A 20,249-nucleotide genomic window follows, 5' to 3' on the forward strand; every position below is an offset into this window, starting at 1 on the left:
GAAAATTTAGTCAAGGTAAGTGAGTGGATGGATGGATTTTCTTCATTTAAGTATCTTTGCACCTTCCTAGGGAAGAAATGGCTGGAATTTTTGAAAGTGTGTGTGTGTGTGTTTTGTTTTTTGGCTTTTGTGGGTTTTTTTAGAAAAATGTTAACAACTTTTTTATACTACAGAATTTAGCATAAAGGTTAGCTCAAACACCTGGACCAGTGATTGTGACTACAGTACTAATATAAGCATATAAACAATTTTAATATTTAAGAAAAGGTGTGTTGTCTTCATTTTCAGTCAGTGGATGGATCTCCTTAGCACAAAGCTGTGTTAGGCCAGGCTCTCTTCAGTCTCTGTTTTAATACCACAATTTCACTTATATCTACTTATCTAGACTTACTATTTAGATCATTAATGCCTCTTTCTCAATAATTTTCACCAAATGTGAGCACTGGTCATTTTTAGTGTGAGATTTAGATTGTTTCTAAAATGTTTCTATGTACTTTGCCGTTTTGCTTGAATTTTTTATAGTGAGCATTTATATTTCAAAAATAAATATTATTTTAAAAGTAAGTCAACCAACTTGGTCTCATCCAAAGCAATATTATATGTAAATATACAGATTTAATGTAATTTTTATATTTAATATTATATTTATAATTTTAAAAATATACAAATAGATTATTAAAATTATAATGTAAAACAAAATTAGTTCAGGTGCTGTTAGTGATGTATATATCAGACTTAGGAAATATCACTCTGTATTATAATGCTTCTTTACATTGCAGTAGTTTTATATATTAAAGATATTAACACTTGATCTGTCATGTTACACTTTTCACGGTGTAATGAAGACAAAGAAAGGATTACTCAAAGCACCACGAATGCAATGAGAAGCCCACAGGGTCTGTACCCCAGCAACTCCCCTGTTGGAAGGAGAAAACTAGGTACAGCAGCCATGATTCAAAGTTAGCTTCTGTTTTTTATTGTAAAGACAAGGAAGTTTCACAAGAAAATTCAGTTGATTCAATCATTACAAAGGGACACAAGGACATGGGCAGTGTTACAAAAGTTATGTGTGGCTTAAAAAATGGAAACTAGTAACATCAGTAAAATTAACAATGTGACATTCCAAAGTACGATTAGTGAAAAGCTAAGTTGGTCGAACTGGCTCATTATCTAAAGTAAAACCTCTCCTTAAGCAAAAGTTACATTCTTATGATAAAATCTAACTATAATTATTTCTGAAGTTTCTCCCAACAGACAGCTTACCCCTAGCAAATATTTTTTTTTTGCATCCTTCCCTACAGCAATTCTTAAAATCTCTTAACAGGATCAGTATGACAACCACCTGTTGCTCTAAAATCATTGAAGTATACAATCCCATACCTAAGCAGTGATTAGAATTGATTAAATGGGCTTTTGCCACACTATCTGTGGGCTGTGGCCCCCTACCCGAGAGCTTTTGCCCCATACGTGCATTTACCTAAAAACCCTATTCTAAAATCAAATGAGAATCAATATATCTAACCCTCCACAGTTGGATATTTACAAGTGTTTTTCTCAGCTTTTCATTTTCCTTAAACTTTATGATGCTTTTTGCATTTTTGTTTTCTTCTTTTGCCCAACTGACATTTTTTTCTACTTAATGGAAACTGCTTTTTAAATCTTTAATAATTTTTGTCATGCTTTAGGCAGTCCTTAGCCATTCCAAAATTACAGATTCACCCATATGTTCTCCAAATTCTTTGATTCCTTGTTTTAAAGTTTGGTTTGAGGTGGGAACCTAATTTTATTTATTTCTCCAAAATGTTCCAGTTAATCTCTTTTTTTTTTATTCAAAATATCTTAGCATTTCCAATTCATCTTTTACTCATTTGTTTGAAATACCACTTTTATCATATATTAGAATCTTGGATCTGCTCAGGTCTGTTTCTGCACTTGTCTTTCCTTCCAAGGATCTCTGTATCTGTGCTAGTACCATACTTCTTTTAGATAATGTAGTATTAAAATGTGTAATGATTAACTATCTTTTTAGGCAAGACTACCCTCACTCCTCTTTTCCAAACTATTCTTTGCTGTTCTCAAGTGTTTAGTTTATTCTTTTGAATCAATTTCAGAATTATTGCATCAGATTCTAATACAGTTCTGTAGAAAATTTGATTTGAGATTATGTTAAATATATACATTAAGGGGAGAACAGATACCTTTAGATATTCCTCCATCACAGTATTCACTGTGGTAAAGGATAGTTATTAGTTTGGTCTCACTGACTAGACTGGAAATTCATTAGTGCAGAGGTTGTCTTAAAAGTCTTTATAGTCCCAGTGCCTATATTCAAAATCTTTCACAAGTAATGACTGAATATGCATATGTTGGAAGGTAAATAGATAAAAAGTAGCTATTATAGAAAATTTGCTTGCCTTTCGACTCTGAGATTTTAGACGAATGGAAAATATTTCCCCACTATAGAATAAAGAAAAACATAAAGATGAATGCAGTAACACCTTTTATCCTATAAAGACTAGAATTAAGTACACAGTAAACTTTTTATTATTGGGAATTTAACTCTCATAATAGTTCCTATAAAATTTTCATAAAAGTATTTATGTGGGTAAAGTTATGAAGTAGGTGGGTTAGTTAAATTAAAAGCTCCTAATTTCCAAGTGTCTTTCTAATTATCAGCTTCAGTTAACTTTGGTACGTAAAATAGCAACTTATTCATACTGTTTAAGACAACTGTACAATTCGGTAAGATTTCAAAATGAATCTCCTACAATATCATATATACTATCAAAAAAAGTGACCATTATTCTAACTTAAAGAATAAGTACTAAATAAAGAAAAACAATGCAATTTTTATGAGAAAAGTTTTGCCACTTTTTTCAGTGATGTTTAAAAACATTAGTTGTGCCCGGCCAGTTAGCTCAGTTGGTTAGAGTGCAGCCTTGTAACACTAAGGTCATGGATTCAAAACCCCTTGCCGGCCAGCCACCAAAAAAAAAAAAAAAAAAAAAAAAAAGAATCTTAAAAATATTAGTTGTGATTATATGGTTAAATATAATTTTCATGGTATAAAGTATTCATATGTTTTTCTTTTTGGAAGAGTCAGAATGGATAATCAGTACACCACTGTGGCCTTGTGATAGACTGGATGTGGTTAACCGACATAATTTGCTCTGTACAATTGCACATGAAACCTTAGCCAAGAGCCTTTACAGACAGACATTTGAAGTTTTGCAGAATCTACCGGGTTTTCAAAATTCTCAAGGTATGTTTTTCAGAAGTCTAGCTTAATTATCTCTTGCCCATCTGGTGTTTAAGTGTTAATAAGAGACAGTTATCCACCTGTTTTAGTTGAGTTTCATATTTCACCATTTTCTTTTAATGAGGTCGTTTTCTGTAAAATGTGTTCTCTGCAAATTGAATAGGGTTTCATGATGGTTTCAAAAAATCAGAGACACTTATCTTTGGGTTGTTTGTCAGCGGTTCCTAATACAAACATTTTCATCATCCTTCTTTCCCTGCCTCTGTCAAGTCACCAGCAAATAATATGCTTGGATGCCCATAGCAAGATTTATATCTTAAGGCCGGCCCGTGGCTCACTCGGTAGAGTGCGGTGCTGATAACACCAAGGCCACGGGTTCGGATCCTATATAGGGATGGCCGGTTTGCTCACTGGCTGAGCGTGTTGCTGACAACACCAAGCCAAGGGTTGAGATCCCCTTACCGGTCATCTTTTTTTAAAAAAAAAAAAAAAAAAAAAGATTTATATCTTAAAGAATTCATTGCATTGAAATAATGAAGAACATTTTTCTCTTATCACTTAGTAAATATAGAATTTAGTTTATATTACCTTGTAACATAGGTAAACTTGGAATAAATGGAAGAAATGAAGCAGATGATAAGTTCAAAGAAAGAATACCAATGCAGACAATGGTAGTTAGTACTCTTGAGTATTAAAGTCATGTATGTATGGATAGGAAAAAGGGGTCATATTAAGAGTGAGTCCGTGAGCAAAAGCTTTGGGTCAGGAATGAGCTGTGTGGTGGATTCAGAGGATGATGAAAACATTAACGTGAGGGCCCCCCCTCAGTGCTCTCATCATATCCTCTATAGATCTTCATTTTTCCATTTATTCCACTGAGATCCTAATAGTAATTAGTGTTTTTATCTGTTTCTCCTAGATAGTAAACTCCTTCAAGGTAGTGATATGTTCTTCATCTTGGTATCTGTGGCACAATGGCTGCTATCTGGCAGGCCCTTAATATACAATTATGTTGCTAATGAAACAAAGTAGTAATAGGGAGATTGGACAGATAGTTGTGCCAGATTTTGGAAGACCCTGATGTCAAGCAGGAGGAGTTTTCTTCTCTTTGTTTTGGGGCTGAGTGATGTAATGAAGTTGGTGTTTTAGGAAAGTTCCTCTGGTGGTAGTGTTAGAAAGAGAGTAAAGGTAAAGAGATTAATTTCCTGATAAGGCCAGGACCACCAAAAGGTCCTAAAGTGATAAAGACCTAGAGTCTAAGTCATAGACCCAACAGAATGAATATAGGGAATAAAAGAGTTGGAAGTCTCCAAGATGACTTCTCTTTCTTCTAAGAATAACTGAAGGAATAGAAGTACCATTAAAGGATTTTCTAAAATCTGAGAGTACATATTTATTAGGGGATGATTTATTTTTAATCATGGGAAATATAAGGCTAAAGTCTTAACTGTAGATATGATGCAAACAGAATCAAATCACATCATTCAGGACACTGCAGATGCACCGTCACATATGGGGATCAAATACAGAGGTGTTAATGCAACCCCTGAAATCTTTGTCAAGCTTCTTCTCATATTCTTCATTACAAAGGAAATGAATGGTTTTGCTTTTGTCAAATGCTTTTTTATTTCTTACTTAGAGAATGTAAGATGATTTTATTTTAGTGACTGTGACTCCTATTTTAGTGACTGTGAGAGACTAAGATAGATCAATTTCATTATATTAATTCTTTTTTTCATTTCAGAAACTGTGGAGGTCTCACAGTATAGCCTTCTTTTTAATAAACTTCTAGATACCTGTATAGAAAGCAACAGTCTTGGTATGTCATCCTCCGTAGCAGAATTCATGATTTCAAAGAGCATCCCTATTGATTTTTCTTTTCTTAGAAGATTAATTACTTCTTTAGGAAGGAGTTCTTTATGGCTCAAAGCCAGAGCCCACTACAAAAGTAAGTTACATTTTAAAAATTTTAATTCAATATGTTGGTTTTGAATTTCATTTTCTTATCCAGGATCCATCTATAATATTTTAGGTGAGACATTTACGTATGTAAAAAGAACGGTTGATACATATTCAAAGGTGGTAGTCTTAACAGATCTGTGCTCTCTTTTGAAACCTATTATTTCTCTTCTGTTCCTATTACTGTACCTTTATTTCTTTGCACATTAGCATGTCCACTAGAAGGCAAGCAAAGGATAAAAGGATCCAGTTTGGCATATCTTATAAATAATATACAAGTAAAACAATTAGGTAGAATGAAGTTTAAAGAATATCTACATATTTTATTTATTCCTGCTATATCCCTGATCTTTATAACTTAGAATGTTTGATAGCAGGCCACATGGGAAGTACAGAGGCTTCCATAGCAATGCAATGTGGTATATAACAATTTTTCGCATGGCTTCTAGTAATACAACTTTGTTAATCTATTTACAGCTCTTTCTCTCTAACAAGTAAACCTGGAAAACTAATGCTTTCTCTAGTCCCAGCCACTTTGAAGATATTTTAATTAGGAAATAATCCCATATAGAATCTAGTTCTAGAAAAGAATTTTTTCTGCCTTCATGCAGTAATTTGTCTTAATTCTCCATTTCTGCCATTGTCATGTATATAACAAACATTTGAGTGCATACTATGTGTCACCATGTGCCAAATATGTCAAACATTCTAGCCCTCCCTACTTGAGATGGAAGTGTTTTTCATACTACCAGCTCTGATCAGTTTAGCAGGTGGTAACTTCCCCCCCCCCCCCAGTGAAATGGGTAAGAAATTATTAGGGTACATTCCAGGTAGCAAGGTTAAGTATTTGATAATATCTTCATTTCAGTTACATATATATATATATGTATACTGGGTCATTATGTAAAATGTATTTTTTATTGTAGGTTTGAAAGCAGAGTTTTTAAAAGAGGATGAGCAGAAATTTAGAGGAAAGGTAGAATTGTTCGTTCATGACACCTCATTTCAATTTCGTGATTATGTTTTAACTCTATATTAAATTTTCCTGTAGACTGCTAGAAACCACACATACATGCACACACACATATACTGTTTTGCAGTACTGCCTGATTTCAGTTTTTAGAATTGAAGTTAATGGAAGTCATTTATTTTTTAAACAACTAATTGTGCAACTTGGGGGAAAATGCCATCAGAAGATTTTTTTTTTTTTAAAGATGACCGGTAAGGGGATCTTAACCCCTGGCTTGGTATTGTCAGCACCATGCTCAGCCAGTGAGCCAACCAGCCATCCCTACATAGGATCCGAACCCATGGCCTTGGTGTCATCAGCACCACACTCTCCCGAGTGAGCCATGGGCCAGCCCCAGAAGATGTTTATATGCCACAGGAACAAAGTGTAAACAAGTGAGAAACAACTGAGATTCCTATGAATCTTTCTCTTTTTTTGTTGGCAATAAAATTTTATATTAAAGCAGCTAAATGTAATTATTTTTTAAGTTTTTATTAAGCTTTATTGAGACATAATTCAAATACCATACAATTCACCTATTTAAAGTACGTATACAGTTCAGTGGTTTTAGTGTATTTACAGAGTTATGAAACTATATTATTCCAAAAAGACACGCAATATTCATTAGTAGTCACTCCTCATTCCCCCAAATCCTTTCAACCCTGGTAAGAATTACTTTTAAAGATTTTTTTTTAGTGGCGTGTTAAAGCAATTAATGCCCATGTATAATTCAGTACCTTTCTTATTAGCACTCTTCCTTTTATCTGATCACACCTATGCCTTATTTCATATGCAGTGTAACTTCTGAGACTTATGCAAGTGAGGTTATAGGGTAAAGAGTCTTTTTGTGTTTTAAAAATGTACCTGAATTATAAAACCAAATGAGTAATTTATAGCCACTGGTTAGTCTTCAAGATATCTCATTTCCTGACAATGTTGATATTTAAAATATCATTGGAACTCCCTTTGGATTTATTGTATCTTCAGATATAGCTTAAGGCTTGCAAGAAAAGCCTTTCAGTGCCTTATAATCACATATAGTGGTGCTTGATTTGGGGTTTAAGGCTAATTTTTCATCAAGCCACTGCTAAGACTATGGTGCCTTTGTTTTGCCTTGTTTGTTTAAAATATTTTTTTACAGCTTTATTGAGATAATTGTACATACTATAAAATTCACCCATTTAAAGTATATGGTACATTGGTTTTTTGTAAATTCAGAGTTGTGCAGCCATCACCACTATCTAAGTTTAGAATATCTTTACCATCTCCAGAAAAAGAAACACTGTACACATCAGCATTCATTCCCCATTTCCTGGATGTCTCCTGCTCAGTCCTAGCCCCAGGCAAACAACTAATCTACTCTCCATCTCTATCAGTTTGCCTATTTTACTTTATTATTATTATTATTATTATTATTTTTAAAGATGACCAGTAAGAGGATCTTAACCCTTGACTTGGTATTGTCAGCACCACGCTTTCCCAAGTGAGCCACGGGCTGGCCCCAATTTGCCTATTTTAGACAAATCATATAAATGGAATCATTCAATATGTGTATTTTGAGACTGGCTTCTTACACTTACTATGATGTTTTCAAGTTTTATCAGTGTTGTAACATGTATCAATATTTCATTCCTCTTCATTGCTAACTAATAAGCTATTGTATGGAATTTCTTTAGCCATTGATCAGTACGTGGATATCTGAATTTTTTCTACTTTTTTGACTGTTATGAATAATGCTACTTTGAACATGCACATGCAAGTTTTTGTGTGTATGTATGCTTTCATTTCTCTTGAGAGAAGAATTGCTGGCTCATATGGTAAATCAATATTTAACATTTTGCAGAACTGCCAACCTGTTTTCCAAAGAAGCTACACCATTTTATACTTATATTTCCATGACCATGTATGAGTTTTCCTGTTTCTTTACATATTCACCAACACTTGTTACTGTGGTTTTTATTTTAGCCTTCCTAGTGGGTGTTAAGTGATATCTCATTGCAGTTTTGATTTGCATACTCCTAATGACTAATGATGTTGAGCACCTTTTCATGTGCTTATAAACCATTTTTGTCTACTTTGGAGAAGTGTCTATTAAATCGTTTGCCTTTTTTTTTTTTTCCTCATTTTTTAATTGGAATTTTTTATTGTTATTGAATTGTAAGTTTGTGTATACACCCCCCCAACACACACACACACTTACACTGTGGATACAAATCACTTTTCAAATATACAAATTGCAAATATTTTTCCCATTCTATGAGTTGTCTGTCATTTTCTTTTGGCTTTGCTTTGCTTTTGTTCTCAGTTTAAACAGAAAAGTTGCCCTCCTGGTGCTCCTGATTTGTTCTCCCCAGTCCTAAAAATACTGCTTTTCTCTCAGAACTGAAAAGTCAGAAGGGGAGTTGTAATTAGTATATCTCTTTCCATTAATTTTCCCCACTAAAATCAACTATTTTTCTTCTTATGTTTGATTGTAGGGGAAAAAATAATATTAGTAAATTTCTCCTTCACTTATTTTTTTGTTTTCCTTTTCTGGTCAGAAAGGTAAAAAAGTAATGCATGTACATTATACCTACCAATATCTGGTAAAGTTAATGAGTTAACAGTGTTGCTCCTGTCAGTGACCTGGGGACATGGGATACCTAATGGTTAGGAATCCAAAAAATGGAGCCAGAAGGCTGGTACCCCATACAGGCATAGAGAGCCTCACTGCTTACCCAGAGCCCCTTATTGCTACCATGAGAGTAATTATACCTAATTTCAGAGGTAATAAATTGTCAGGCTAAAATGAGATAAAACCTATGTGTTTATTAGCACAGGTACCTGGCACATAGTATGTCCTCAAAGATTAGCCATTATCATCATATTAGACAGATTTCTTGAAGAAACTTATTTTAACAAAACATTTTGAACAAATTTTACATGCAGGTTTTTTTTTTTTTTTTTTAGTTTTTATTGAATCAAAATTGATTATACATATTTTGGGGATTCAACATTGAGATATGTTGATCAAATCAATATTACTAGCATATGTATTGTTACAAATCGCCCTTGTTATGGCCCTTGTCCAATCTCTCCCCATCATCCTCTCCCTCCCGCCTTCCCAACAATTACCCTAGATTTCTTCTCTCCTTCTGAAAGAATAATGATTACTCTGTTGGTTTGTTGCCTAGATGATCTGTCCAGTGCTGAGAGGTGTGGTCAGGTCCCCCAATATTATCATAGAGCAGATGCTTATTCTGTCACTATGAAATGGGCTTTGTGGAGAGAGACATCCTCTTCTTTATCTCTGTTGTTGATGCTCCTTGTGTCAGTGCACTCCAGTGGCTGAGAGACCATGTGCATGATGGTTGTGGCGTGTAGCCACTTTCGGGGCAGCCATATTTATTGTGGTGGCTGTGGTGGGCCATCCACATGGAGGTGATATTATTGGCATGCTCTTTGGCACTAGCAGTGTGCTTGGTTATGGGGAGTGTCTGGTCCCCAGTGCCATACCTCGGGTCCCTGGGTGGGCCCTGAGGCACTGGTGGTGTGCCTAGTTGGGGGGGTCCAGTCCTTAGCTCCCTGCCCTGGGCAGGGACCTGAGGCACTGGCGGTGTGTCTGGTTGTGGGCAGGGGGGGGGGGGTCCAGTCCCCTTCTCCATGCCTTGGGTCCCTGGGCAGGCCCCGAGGCACTGGTGCAGTGTGCCTGGTTGTGGGAGGGGGGTCTGGTCCCCAGATCCATGCTCAGGTCCCTGGGTGGGCCCCAAGGCACTGGCATGGTGTGCCAGGTTGTGGGAGGGGGATCCAGTCCCCTTCTCTGTGCCTCAGGCCCCCGGGCAGGGCCCTGGGGCACTGGCATGGTGTGCCTGGTTTTGGGAGGGGAGTCCAATCCCTGGCTCCATACCTTGGGTCCCCAGGCGGGCTCCGACGCACTGGCACAGTGTGCCTGATTATGGGAGGGGGGTCCAGTCCCAGGATCCATGCCTTGAGTCCCCGGGCTGGCCCCAGGCAATGGCATGTTGTGCCTGGTTGTGGGAGGGGGGGTCCAGTCCCCAAATCTATGCTCCAGGCCCCCAGGTGGCACCCTGAGGTGCTGGCGCAATGTGCCTGATTGGGGGGGGGGTCCAGTCCCCGGCTCAATGCCTCATGTCCCCTGGTAGGCCCGAAGGTGCTGGTGGTGTGCCTGGGCCGGAACTAATTTTTTGTCCTTTGCTTACTTCTAAAACAGGAACTTTCTGTGGGAACCAGTACTTGAGCTGTGTGGTTGAGCTAAATTGCTGCTTTGCTGCTGTTTCCCTAGGGAAGGCTTTTTGTGCAGCTCAGGGTTTAATGGTAGGGTTTATAGGTACTTCCAGCTCTCCAGAGACTTGGTGCACCTGGGTTGTGTAGAAACTCTGATCTGGACCTGAGTTTTTTCATTGAACTGCACCCCATGCAATTCTGCATTCCCGACCAGTCCCTCTGAGTGGTCCTGTGCTGACTTGGGGGCGGATTAGCTGTCTTTGTTGTGCCCCAGTGTTCTCCGGGTGGGACCATCTCCCCCACCGCCCATGCTCCAAACAGTTCTCATGGGATGTGCCATGTGCTGGTCCCTTGCAATGACTCACCGGCCTCTGAATGGCTCCCCTTTTACAGCTGTTCTGGCTCCTCCTGCGTGGGTCCACAGAAACCCTATTAGTGGTCTTGCTGTCCTGAGGGCCACCAAGGCTCTCTTCTCCCCTGCCACCTCCAAGTAACTCCATCTGAAGGGCACAGCTGCGGCTTCTGCCAGCTCCTGCTCCATGCCTCAGCAGCTGGAGCCTTAAAGCAGCAGCAGGCCGAAACGCTCAGAGGAGTTTTTTCTTTTTCTCATCGTGGATTCTCCTGCCTTCATGTACTCCATAGGTCTCTCCTCCTCTTCCCCTGGGATCCAGTGGCCCCAGCTTGGCTGATGTTACATTTTTATAGTTGTAAATTGGTTGATTTGTGGGAGGGAGTGACGCTGAGGACCGTTTATTCCACCATCTTGACCAGAACTTCTTACATACAGATTTATATTGGTTTCAGTAAAATATAATAATACGATATTGCCTGTATACAATTTGGATGTCTTAGGAGTTTTTAAGGGGCTTTCCCTATATATCACTTCTAATAAGCATACAAACAGTTTAAAAGTTAAATTTCTTCTCTTGAAAAGTGAAGCTTTTAGAACATGAAAGAGTATAGCTGCAACACACTGAGCACCTACAGGATGGAAATGTATTTTATATTTAGTGCGTAACACATACCAGACATATAGTAGGAACTGTAAATGTTGCATAACCTATAATGGCACTATAAATAAGTGCACTTAAAAATACGATAATAACTATTTTATAGAGAAAGTAAGATCTTCACTTTATAATTTCTATTTTCTTTCTACGTTTTGGATTTATAACTCAAGACAGGAAATAATTACAAATATATGTAGTTGTTGGTAGACCAAATCGCATTAAGCAAAACCCAAGTAGCTATTATAGTTTTTTAGATATTCTGAAATTATGTTGTGTTCACTATGGCTTGAAATAAATGGGCATTTGCTATGATAAGACTCAAAAGTCATTTTTCAGAGTTTTTTTTTTCTCACTTCATATTTAATGTTTAAAAGCATTTTACAGGGCCGGCCCGTGGCTCACTCAGTAGAGTGCGGTGCTGATAACACCAAGGCCCCGGGTTCGGATCCCATATACGGATGGTCGGTTCACTCACTGGCTGAGTGTGGTGCTGACAACACCAAGTCAAGGGTTAAGATCCCCTTACCGGTCATAAAAAAAAATAAAATAAATAAAAAATAAAAGCATTTTACAAAGAATAATGTCAAATATACTAGGATAAGCTCACTAACATAATTTGTGTAATAAATCTGCTTCTAATGTGAAGAACTATTCTGTAATGTAAGTAATTATCACCTGTGGGAATTTTGGAAGTCTAGGTTTTTACCTATTGGAGTTTTAGTAAAGTTTGACCTATTATTTGATTTTCAGGTGCTCTTTCACTGGGTTGCTACCCACCATTGGAGGGAAATTTATACCGAAAACTTCTACTGATTCCTTCTTATTTATCTGAGATTGAAATGCTTTTAGCTATTGAAATCTTCCTGGTATCTAATGCTAGCAGCATTCAGAGTCCTGGAACTTCAACACAGATGCTGCAGATAGTTTTGAAAAGGTTAGTTGATATAACTTTAACTGCATTATGAATGCAGATCGTGGCTTCCCACACTTTCCCTAAGATGTAAATGTTTTATGTATTTACACACACATGCGCGCACGCGAGAATACTTCAAAAAACTCATGGAAAATGAAATTAAAAGATAATATGGGGCCGAGCCCGTGGCGCACTCGGGAGAGTGCGGCGCTGGGAGCGCAGCGACGCTCCCGCCGCGGGTTTAGGAATGGCCGGTGCACTCACTGGCTGAGTGCCAGTCATGAAAAAGACAAAAAAAAAAGAAAAGATAATATGAATCTTTCCATGAAATTTGTGAAGACCCATCGCATGAGTGTATTTATTTATTTGTATCTATATAAATTTACGTATATACTGTGTGTCCATTAAAAACTTTGGTAATATTTAAATTGAGAAAGGTTTAGACTTGTTTGATGCTTGAAATCAAATAAGTTGGCAGCATTCAGTAAACACTTTAGCAGTTTCAAAGATGTTATTAGATGTTCAAAATGTGGGTCCTCTTTAGCTGTTGACCTTTCTTGTGTTTAGATATCAGTACCTAAAAGGTCTTTTTCTTTTTGATCAACCCAAAGGATCTAGGGAATAGGTGTAAAAGGGAAATATATGATAGTTTATACATTCAGTCAAGAACACTGTTGAAAATAAAGCCATCAGCCTAGTTTCTATATTTTAAAATGTTGTTATACATGCATAAATATTACAATGTAGCTGTTGGATCAGAGTGACATCCTTTCAAATAATTTTGTTTAAAATCGCAGAATCTAAATTTATATTACTTCACTTTCTTGTTGGCCTTATCCAAGAAACTTGCCATATAAGGATCTCATGGGACAGTTGTTTTAGAGCTTCTTGGCAGGAAGTTTGCTTTAGTTTACTGGTGTTATAAGCCAGATCCTCAGATTGGATATTAAGTCAATTATCTATTACTGTATAATAAATTACTCCCAAACCTAGTGGCTTAAAACAGCAAATATTATCTTAGTTTCTGTGAGTTAGAAATTTTGGAGCAGTTTAGCTGGATGGTTCTAGCTCAGGGTCTTTCATGTTGCTCAGTTTTTCACATAGGGTCAGGATGTTAGGAGCTGCAGTCACCTATGTGATAGCTTGACTGGGGCTGGAGGATCCCTTTCCTTGATGGCTCACTCAAATGCCTGGTAGGTGGAATCCTCGTTTTGCCACATAGGCCTCTCCATAGGTTGCTCTAGTGTCTTCACAACACGATAGCTAACTTCTCCCAGAGTAAGTGACCCAGGAGAAAAAAAGCAAGGAGGGAGCTGCAATGCCTTTGGTGACCTATATCAAATAAGAACTGTGAAGGATCTGAAATTTTACCTTATTTGCAAGCTGCAAGTTAGCCTGCCACAGTTTCATGGATGCTATCATAAGACACAAGATTCTCCTGTATTAGAGACAGAGGATTTTATTACTTGTGGTATAGCAGATAGCCTGGTTACCTTATATTTGCATCATTTCCTCTTCTTCCTAAGTCTCACAGATGAGCCCACATGGATACCTGTATATGCAGTGGGTTCTAAAACAGGGGAGAAGTCCTGAGCTTAGGGAACCCAAATCTTTCCTCTGCAAGGAGATACTATTTCCATATTCTAAAGATTATAAGCAAGCCTGCCCTTTGCTTCAGAAGGAGAAACTGTTTTTGTCTTTCAATGTTGTTCAATATATAAACATCCTTGAAATTTGGAACAAGGTGTAGTCAGGGTTTCTGGAAAAATTCCAGAAATCCAAGATACCCATGGAGAATTGTCATCCAACAACATACTATCCAAAGTTGTACACTGTCATTTCTGCTCTCCTATATGTTATAGGTGAGTCATTTAGTCCAGCCCACACTAAAGGGGAGAGGAATTAGGAAATAATTTATTTTAGTTCCACCTTTTTAAAAAACCCACAAAAATTACCCTTTTTTCAAATAGCTCCACTTTTTTCTGAGCACTTCTTTATTTACCACTATGCACAATAGTGGCATGATGCCTCTGGGCTCCCCATCTTCCTAATGAAGGCTTGGTTTTCTCATAAATTTCCATTCCCCACACATATACAGCCTCTTTATTTGTTGTTGAATTTGGGAGGTGTCTGTGACCACTAGTGGTCTAACTAGTGATGTACCTAGTTGTTTGTTTTGTCCAAGCTAATACTAGTATTTTTTCTCTATTAGTATTATCATACTGAGCCCTGCCTTGTTACATTAACCTGTATGTGAGAGAATTGTATTCATCTTTAGACTTTCCAAAACTGCACATAGTTATTATGTGCCCAATCTACGATTCCAGGGCACCTCTTTCTAAGCTAGAATGTACTAGAAGACACATGGCCAGTCTTGCCCCTTTGTGACCACTGGCTCCTGTTTCAAGGGCAAGTCCTCACTCCCATCACTCTGTGGATCACACTGGGGTGTTAATGCAGGTAAATTCAAATTCAGAACTTGCTGCTGGGCCCTTTAGGTACTGTATTAGTCTGTTTCTGTTACTTTTAACGGAATACCTGAAAGTGGGTAATTTATGAAGAAACAGAATTTATTCTATTACAGTTTTGGAGGCTGGGAAGTCCAGAGTCCAGGGAAATATGGTGAGAATTTTGGTGGTGGTTCTACAGCAACACAAGGTATCACACAGTGAGAATAGCAGGAGCAGGAGAGAGTAAACTCACTTGGTTTCCTTTTAAAACCATCAGAATCACACCCATTACTCCATGAATGGATTAATCCATTTACAAGGGCATAGTTCTCAGAATTTAATCACCTCTTCAAGGCCCCACCTTTCAATTACCACAATAGGACTTCCCACCCTTAACACTGTTATAGTAGGGATCAAGTTTCTAATACATAAAATTTGGGGGGATACATTCAACCCATATCAGGTACCAAGAACAGGAAGCAGTGAAGATAAAGAAAAAGTGATACTTTATATAACAACCACATCTCTGTGTTAAATACTTCCCACCTCCTACCCCAGAGGAAAAACTTCTCTTTGGTATGAATTTTATGCATGTAAACAGAGGCACAATTGATGGCAGATAGAGCTGGTAGAATAGTTATTAGAAAAGTAAATTCTAGCACTTAGTGAAGTGTTTTAAGTCAGGACTAAAGAAAATAACCAGAAAATTTTTTTTGTCTTTTTCTTTTTTTTTTTTTTTGTCTTTTTCGTGACCGGCACTCAGCCAGTGAGTGTACCGGCCATTCCTATATAGGATCCGAACCCGCGGCGGGAGCGTCGCCATGCTCCCAGCGCCGCACTCTCCCGAGTGCGCCACGGGCTCAGCCCAACCAGAAATTTAATAAAGACATATAGTTATACAATTTCTATTACTAAATGTTAGCTACATATTAAGAATTTGCTTATAACTAAAAATAGCCAATATCAAGTTAAAACTAACATGTGGCTCACTCGGGAGAGTGCGGCACTGGTAGCGCCAAGGCCACAGGTTCGGATCCTATATAGGGATGGCTGGTGCACTCACTGGCTGAGTGTGGTGCAGACCACACCATGCCGAGGGTTGCGATCCCCTTACCGGTCAAAAAAAAAAAAAAAAAACTAACATGTGAATGTTAATTTTAAACTTGATTACATTCAATCTTCTTTTATATAGTGTAATGAATAATTATGCAGTTATTAACTTTGAGAATATACGGATAGGTAATTAGCTGTGTTCTAGATCAGTGTTTTTCAAACATGGGTTGCAGCCTATTTGTGTGGTAGAATCAATTTAGGGTGTTGCAACCAGCATTATGAAAAAAAATGAAAGACAATGGAAAATAGAGTACATCGTCTCAGAGTAAGTATTGTTTCGTGAAACGTCTATTTCATTTTTTATGAATGAAAGTGTATAGCGGGTCATAATATAAAACGCCTTTCTTATTGTGGGTCATGATCAAAAACGTTTGAAAGTCACTTGTATTAGTCCATTTCTGTTGCTTATAACAGAATAACTGAAACTGGGTAATTTATAAACAAACAAAATTTATTTCTCGTGTTTTGGGGCTGGGAAGTCCAAGTCTGGTAAGACCCTTCTTCTTGGTGGTGACTCTACCAGCAATACAGGGTGTCACATGACAAGAATAGGCTGAGCAAGAGAGCTAACTTTCTCACTCTCCTTATAAAGCCATCAGAACCACACCCATGACAACCCATTAAACCATCAACCCATTACTCTGTGAATGGATCAATCCATTCATGAGGGCACAGTTCTCAAGATCCAGTCACCTCTTAAAGGCTCCACCTTCCACCCCCATATTGAAGGTTAGTTCCAACATGAGCTTAGGGGGACATTCAAACCACAGCACCACTTTTAGAAGAATATGGTGAAAAGACTGTCATAGCTTAGTACCAATAAATATGAATGACTATTTTTTGAATAACCCATACAGCTGCTTTTCAGAGTTTCTGACTTTGTGAGGTATTCCTTTTGTAGGTGTGAAGAAAACAAATCTCGGAGCAAGGATGATTATCAAGCTGCAGTAGAAAGGTTAATTATGGCTGCTCATATATCGGATCCAAAGCTTTTCATTAAGCACATGACCATCAATGTTAATAAGGAACAAGTTTATAATCTGGAACATTGTTCTGCCCTGAAATGGTTGACAGAGAATATGAAGTGGGCTGGAAAGGTTTGGCTTTTCAGTAACCATTAGTTAATAAAGACTTTTTTTTAAGTTCAAGTAATCATTGTTGAAAATAAGTCAATAAAAATAAAGTTTTCACTAGATTCAGCTTTTGCACTTTGAGTTACAGTAAGTTGTAATACATAGTTTTCAAGGACTAAAAACTTTTATTAATGTATGCGATTTGAAATGGTTTTATCCACACTGAGAAGTGATTTTTCAAGTCACTTTTTGACTTTAATTTAGGAGAATCTAAGTATGGTAAATCCCTATTTATTATGAAATCCAAGCAATGAAAAACCACAAACTGAGTATTGTGCATCATTTAATGAGAGAGAGAGAGATAAGAAAGGAAATATGCAGGCAGGTAACTGGAATTTCAGAAAAAGCCTTGGGGATATGAAATAGGTTTAGTGTGTACTCAGTCCAGTCTCAAACTATTTTATGTCTGTAATTGAGAAAAGTAAAATAATACTGAAAAATGAGTCAAACATTAAAATTTCAGAGTACCTTCTGAATCATACCAAAAAATTTTAAATTACCTTCAGAATAGTTTTCCTTGTATCTTGGATACTATAGTATTCCAAGTGTATTCAATAGTGTCTCTTGGAATACTGTATTTTTGAAAATGTGTAATTTATGTATGTTATATTAGGTATGACTAAACAAAACAATATTTTAAATATACCAGAACTTAAATATCTAAACAAGGATTGTTCCTTTCAAACCACATTAGGAAGTTAAAACTCTTCTGAAGTCATTTTCAGAATCTGTCATACGTTCTCCAAGGTAGTAATCCTCATCTTTAATTTGATATTTTAGACCATAATTTAAAATCATTTAGAGAAAAATGTCTGAATAAGGTGAGTGATAAAAGAGTAACTTGTGATTAAGGGCACCAAAAGTATTTGGGGGGGGGGGGTTCTCAAAATATGGTAATGGCTGCATCATTGGACTAAGTCTGTAACCTCACAAGCCCAGGAAAGTTAAATCCTAGCATTTACCAGAATGCCTTATGACTGTGGATGAAATGTGAAATGAATACTATCACAGATGAGTTATGGGAAGTGAGGCACAAGGAGACGTCAAGAAAGATGCCCAGTCCTTTAATATGAATGAACTGGGTGACCATAACTGTCATTACTTGAGTGGGGCACCTAGAAAATGGATTAGGTTTGGAGATCAATTTGAGGCCTCAGTTTGAGGTGCCTTTGAGCTGAAAGGGAGAATTATAAATAAGAGGACAATTAGAAATTTTCTACAAATGGTAACGGAAACACTGAGAAAGAAATTAAAGAAATATGAGACCATTAAAATGCTGGTTACGAGATGTATTAGAGAAGTTGAAGATGCAAGGGAGAAGGGCTAAGTTAAGCTTTTAGGAAAAATGGGATTGGATGGAATGTATCACACGTGACCGAACTGGTTTCTGATGAAAAGTCGCCAGCCTTAGCACTGGAACAATTAGAGGCATTGTTTGCCTGTCATCAGCGCCGAAAGGTAGAACAGGGAAAAGAATAGTTATTGTATTTGCCTAATTCCATCTGTGGCAGTTTCTCGGGAGAAATCAAAGTTCTGTAATGGTAGTGGATTGAATTATGTCTCCCCAAAACTCCCTGAAGCTTGAATTGTGTCCCTCAAGTTTTATGTATTAGAAACTTAGACCCCACTGTGACTGTTAAGAGGGTGGGAAATTCTATTACAGTAATTGAAAGGTGGAGCCTTGAAGAGGTGATTGGATTGTAGGACCCTGCAGTAGTGAATGGATAAAAAATGATGGTCAGGGGCGTGGTTCTGAGGGCTTTACAAGAAGAGGAGAGTGTGCCTTTTGCTCTCTGTTTCCGCCGTCTGCAATGTGAGACCCCTGGGTCACTTGCCACCACCAAATGGACTTTGGACTTCCCAGCCTCAGAAACTAAGCAATAAATTTTGTTTTTCTTTATAAATCACCCAGTCTCAGGTGTTTTGTTAAAAGCAACATCAACAGAACAATACAGAAAATTGCCTAGTACTGAAAAGCCCACGCTGACAGTGGAGAAGGCTTAACCAGGAAAATAGCCAGATATTGAAGGGGCCTACGTCAAGGGAAATGCAAACCGGAGGAAAGAAATGTTTAAACTTTAGGTTTACTAATGTAAGGACAACCAGTGGCGATACTCCAATGATACATTTAAAGTCTAGGGCTCTCGACTGAGCCAGGCTAGGGCCTCTGCTCCGTAAATTCGGCATAGCCTCGCCCCCTCCCAGGGCTGCCGGGGGCAGGGAGGCGGGGGACGGCCCAGCGCATGCGCCTGTACTCCAGACGCTTCCAGCCCATCGCAGGAGCCCGCGCGTCCTGGGTCCCCTTGGTTCCCCGCCCTTCCACCGACCCTCTCGGGCCAGGCCCCACCACCTGCTGGTCAATCATTTTCAGACTCCCTCTGGCCCGGTCCTACACATCTCGGAGTGCTCATTCGCACCTCCTTAAAGCTTTCAGCGGAGAGCGTGGAGACCTTCAGTGCGGCGGGTAAGAGGGCGGAGGGGCGGGGGCTTCCTCGCTCGCGGGTCAGGCGCAGAGGTGGCCCGCGTCCGGACGTCTGCGCGGGTCACGGTGCCGCTGATGGTTCAACCCAGGCCTCTGGCTGCGCGCAGGCGCTCTTGGAGGAAGGCCCGGCATGCCCCAGCCAATGGGCGCGCGACCTGCGGCCCGTCTCCCTGCCCGGGTTCACCTTGAGCGACCAGCCGCCGCCGCGGCAGGCACGGGTGAGGAGAGGTTGGGGGTCAGATCCCTGCGCGCCTAGCTGAGACTTCAGGGGCGGGAGCTTCTCAGAGAGCACCGCGGGTAGGAGCCCGTCCGAGCCAGCAGCCAGGTGGAGCGAGGGCAGGTGGGAGCGACGGGCCCAGCGGCGCGCGTTGGTTGGCTGGGCTGGCGCCCGGTGCGCATGCGCCCGCGCAGCCTTGCAGGAGGAGCGAGCGTCCCGGTGCTGGGTGGGAGGTGGAACAGGTCGGACAAAGCACTGGCGTCGGGACCTTTCGGAACCGTAAGGAGGGGAGGGGCTCCGTGGTGCATTCAGGCTCCTCTGAGGGGAGAGAGGGAGGTCGGAGGGGAGCCCTCGAAGCCACCCTAGCCCCACGTGCTAACTTGTGAACTGAGGCAGTGCCAGGGGCCGGAGTATCCGCATCCCGTCTACTTTCACTCGCTTTGAAATGAGGACGCAAAGACGATTTAGGTTTTGTTTCCC

General features: G+C 39.0%; 2 protein-coding genes across 4 annotated transcripts in view; both read left to right on the forward strand.

Annotated features, from left to right (window-relative positions):
* Window positions 1-17,058, forward strand: part of TOPAZ1 (testis and ovary specific TOPAZ 1) — an 88,045-nt gene extending 70,987 nt beyond the window's left edge. Inside the window, 4 exon segments of the mRNA XM_063113382.1 lie at window positions 3,098-3,262; window positions 5,004-5,207; window positions 12,212-12,395; window positions 16,839-17,058. Coding sequence (XP_062969452.1) covers window positions 3,098-3,262; window positions 5,004-5,207; window positions 12,212-12,395; window positions 16,839-17,058 — 773 coding nt within the window.
* Window positions 17,059-19,451: 2,393 nt separating this feature from the next.
* Window positions 19,452-20,249, forward strand: part of TCAIM (T cell activation inhibitor, mitochondrial) — a 61,086-nt gene continuing 60,288 nt past the window's right edge. The window contains exon 1 of one of the 3 annotated variants that reach the window (XM_063114298.1): window positions 19,452-19,534. The gene's annotated coding sequence lies outside the window, so the exon portion shown is untranslated. Of the gene's footprint in view, window positions 19,535-19,734; window positions 19,771-19,961; window positions 20,049-20,249 lie in introns of those variants that run through there. The other 2 variants (XM_063114296.1, XM_063114297.1) reach the window with 2 other exon arrangements.

The sequence above is a fragment of the Cynocephalus volans genome, chromosome 11 (assembly GCF_027409185.1).
Source record: "Cynocephalus volans isolate mCynVol1 chromosome 11, mCynVol1.pri, whole genome shotgun sequence".
NCBI lineage: Eukaryota > Metazoa > Chordata > Mammalia > Dermoptera > Cynocephalidae > Cynocephalus > Cynocephalus volans.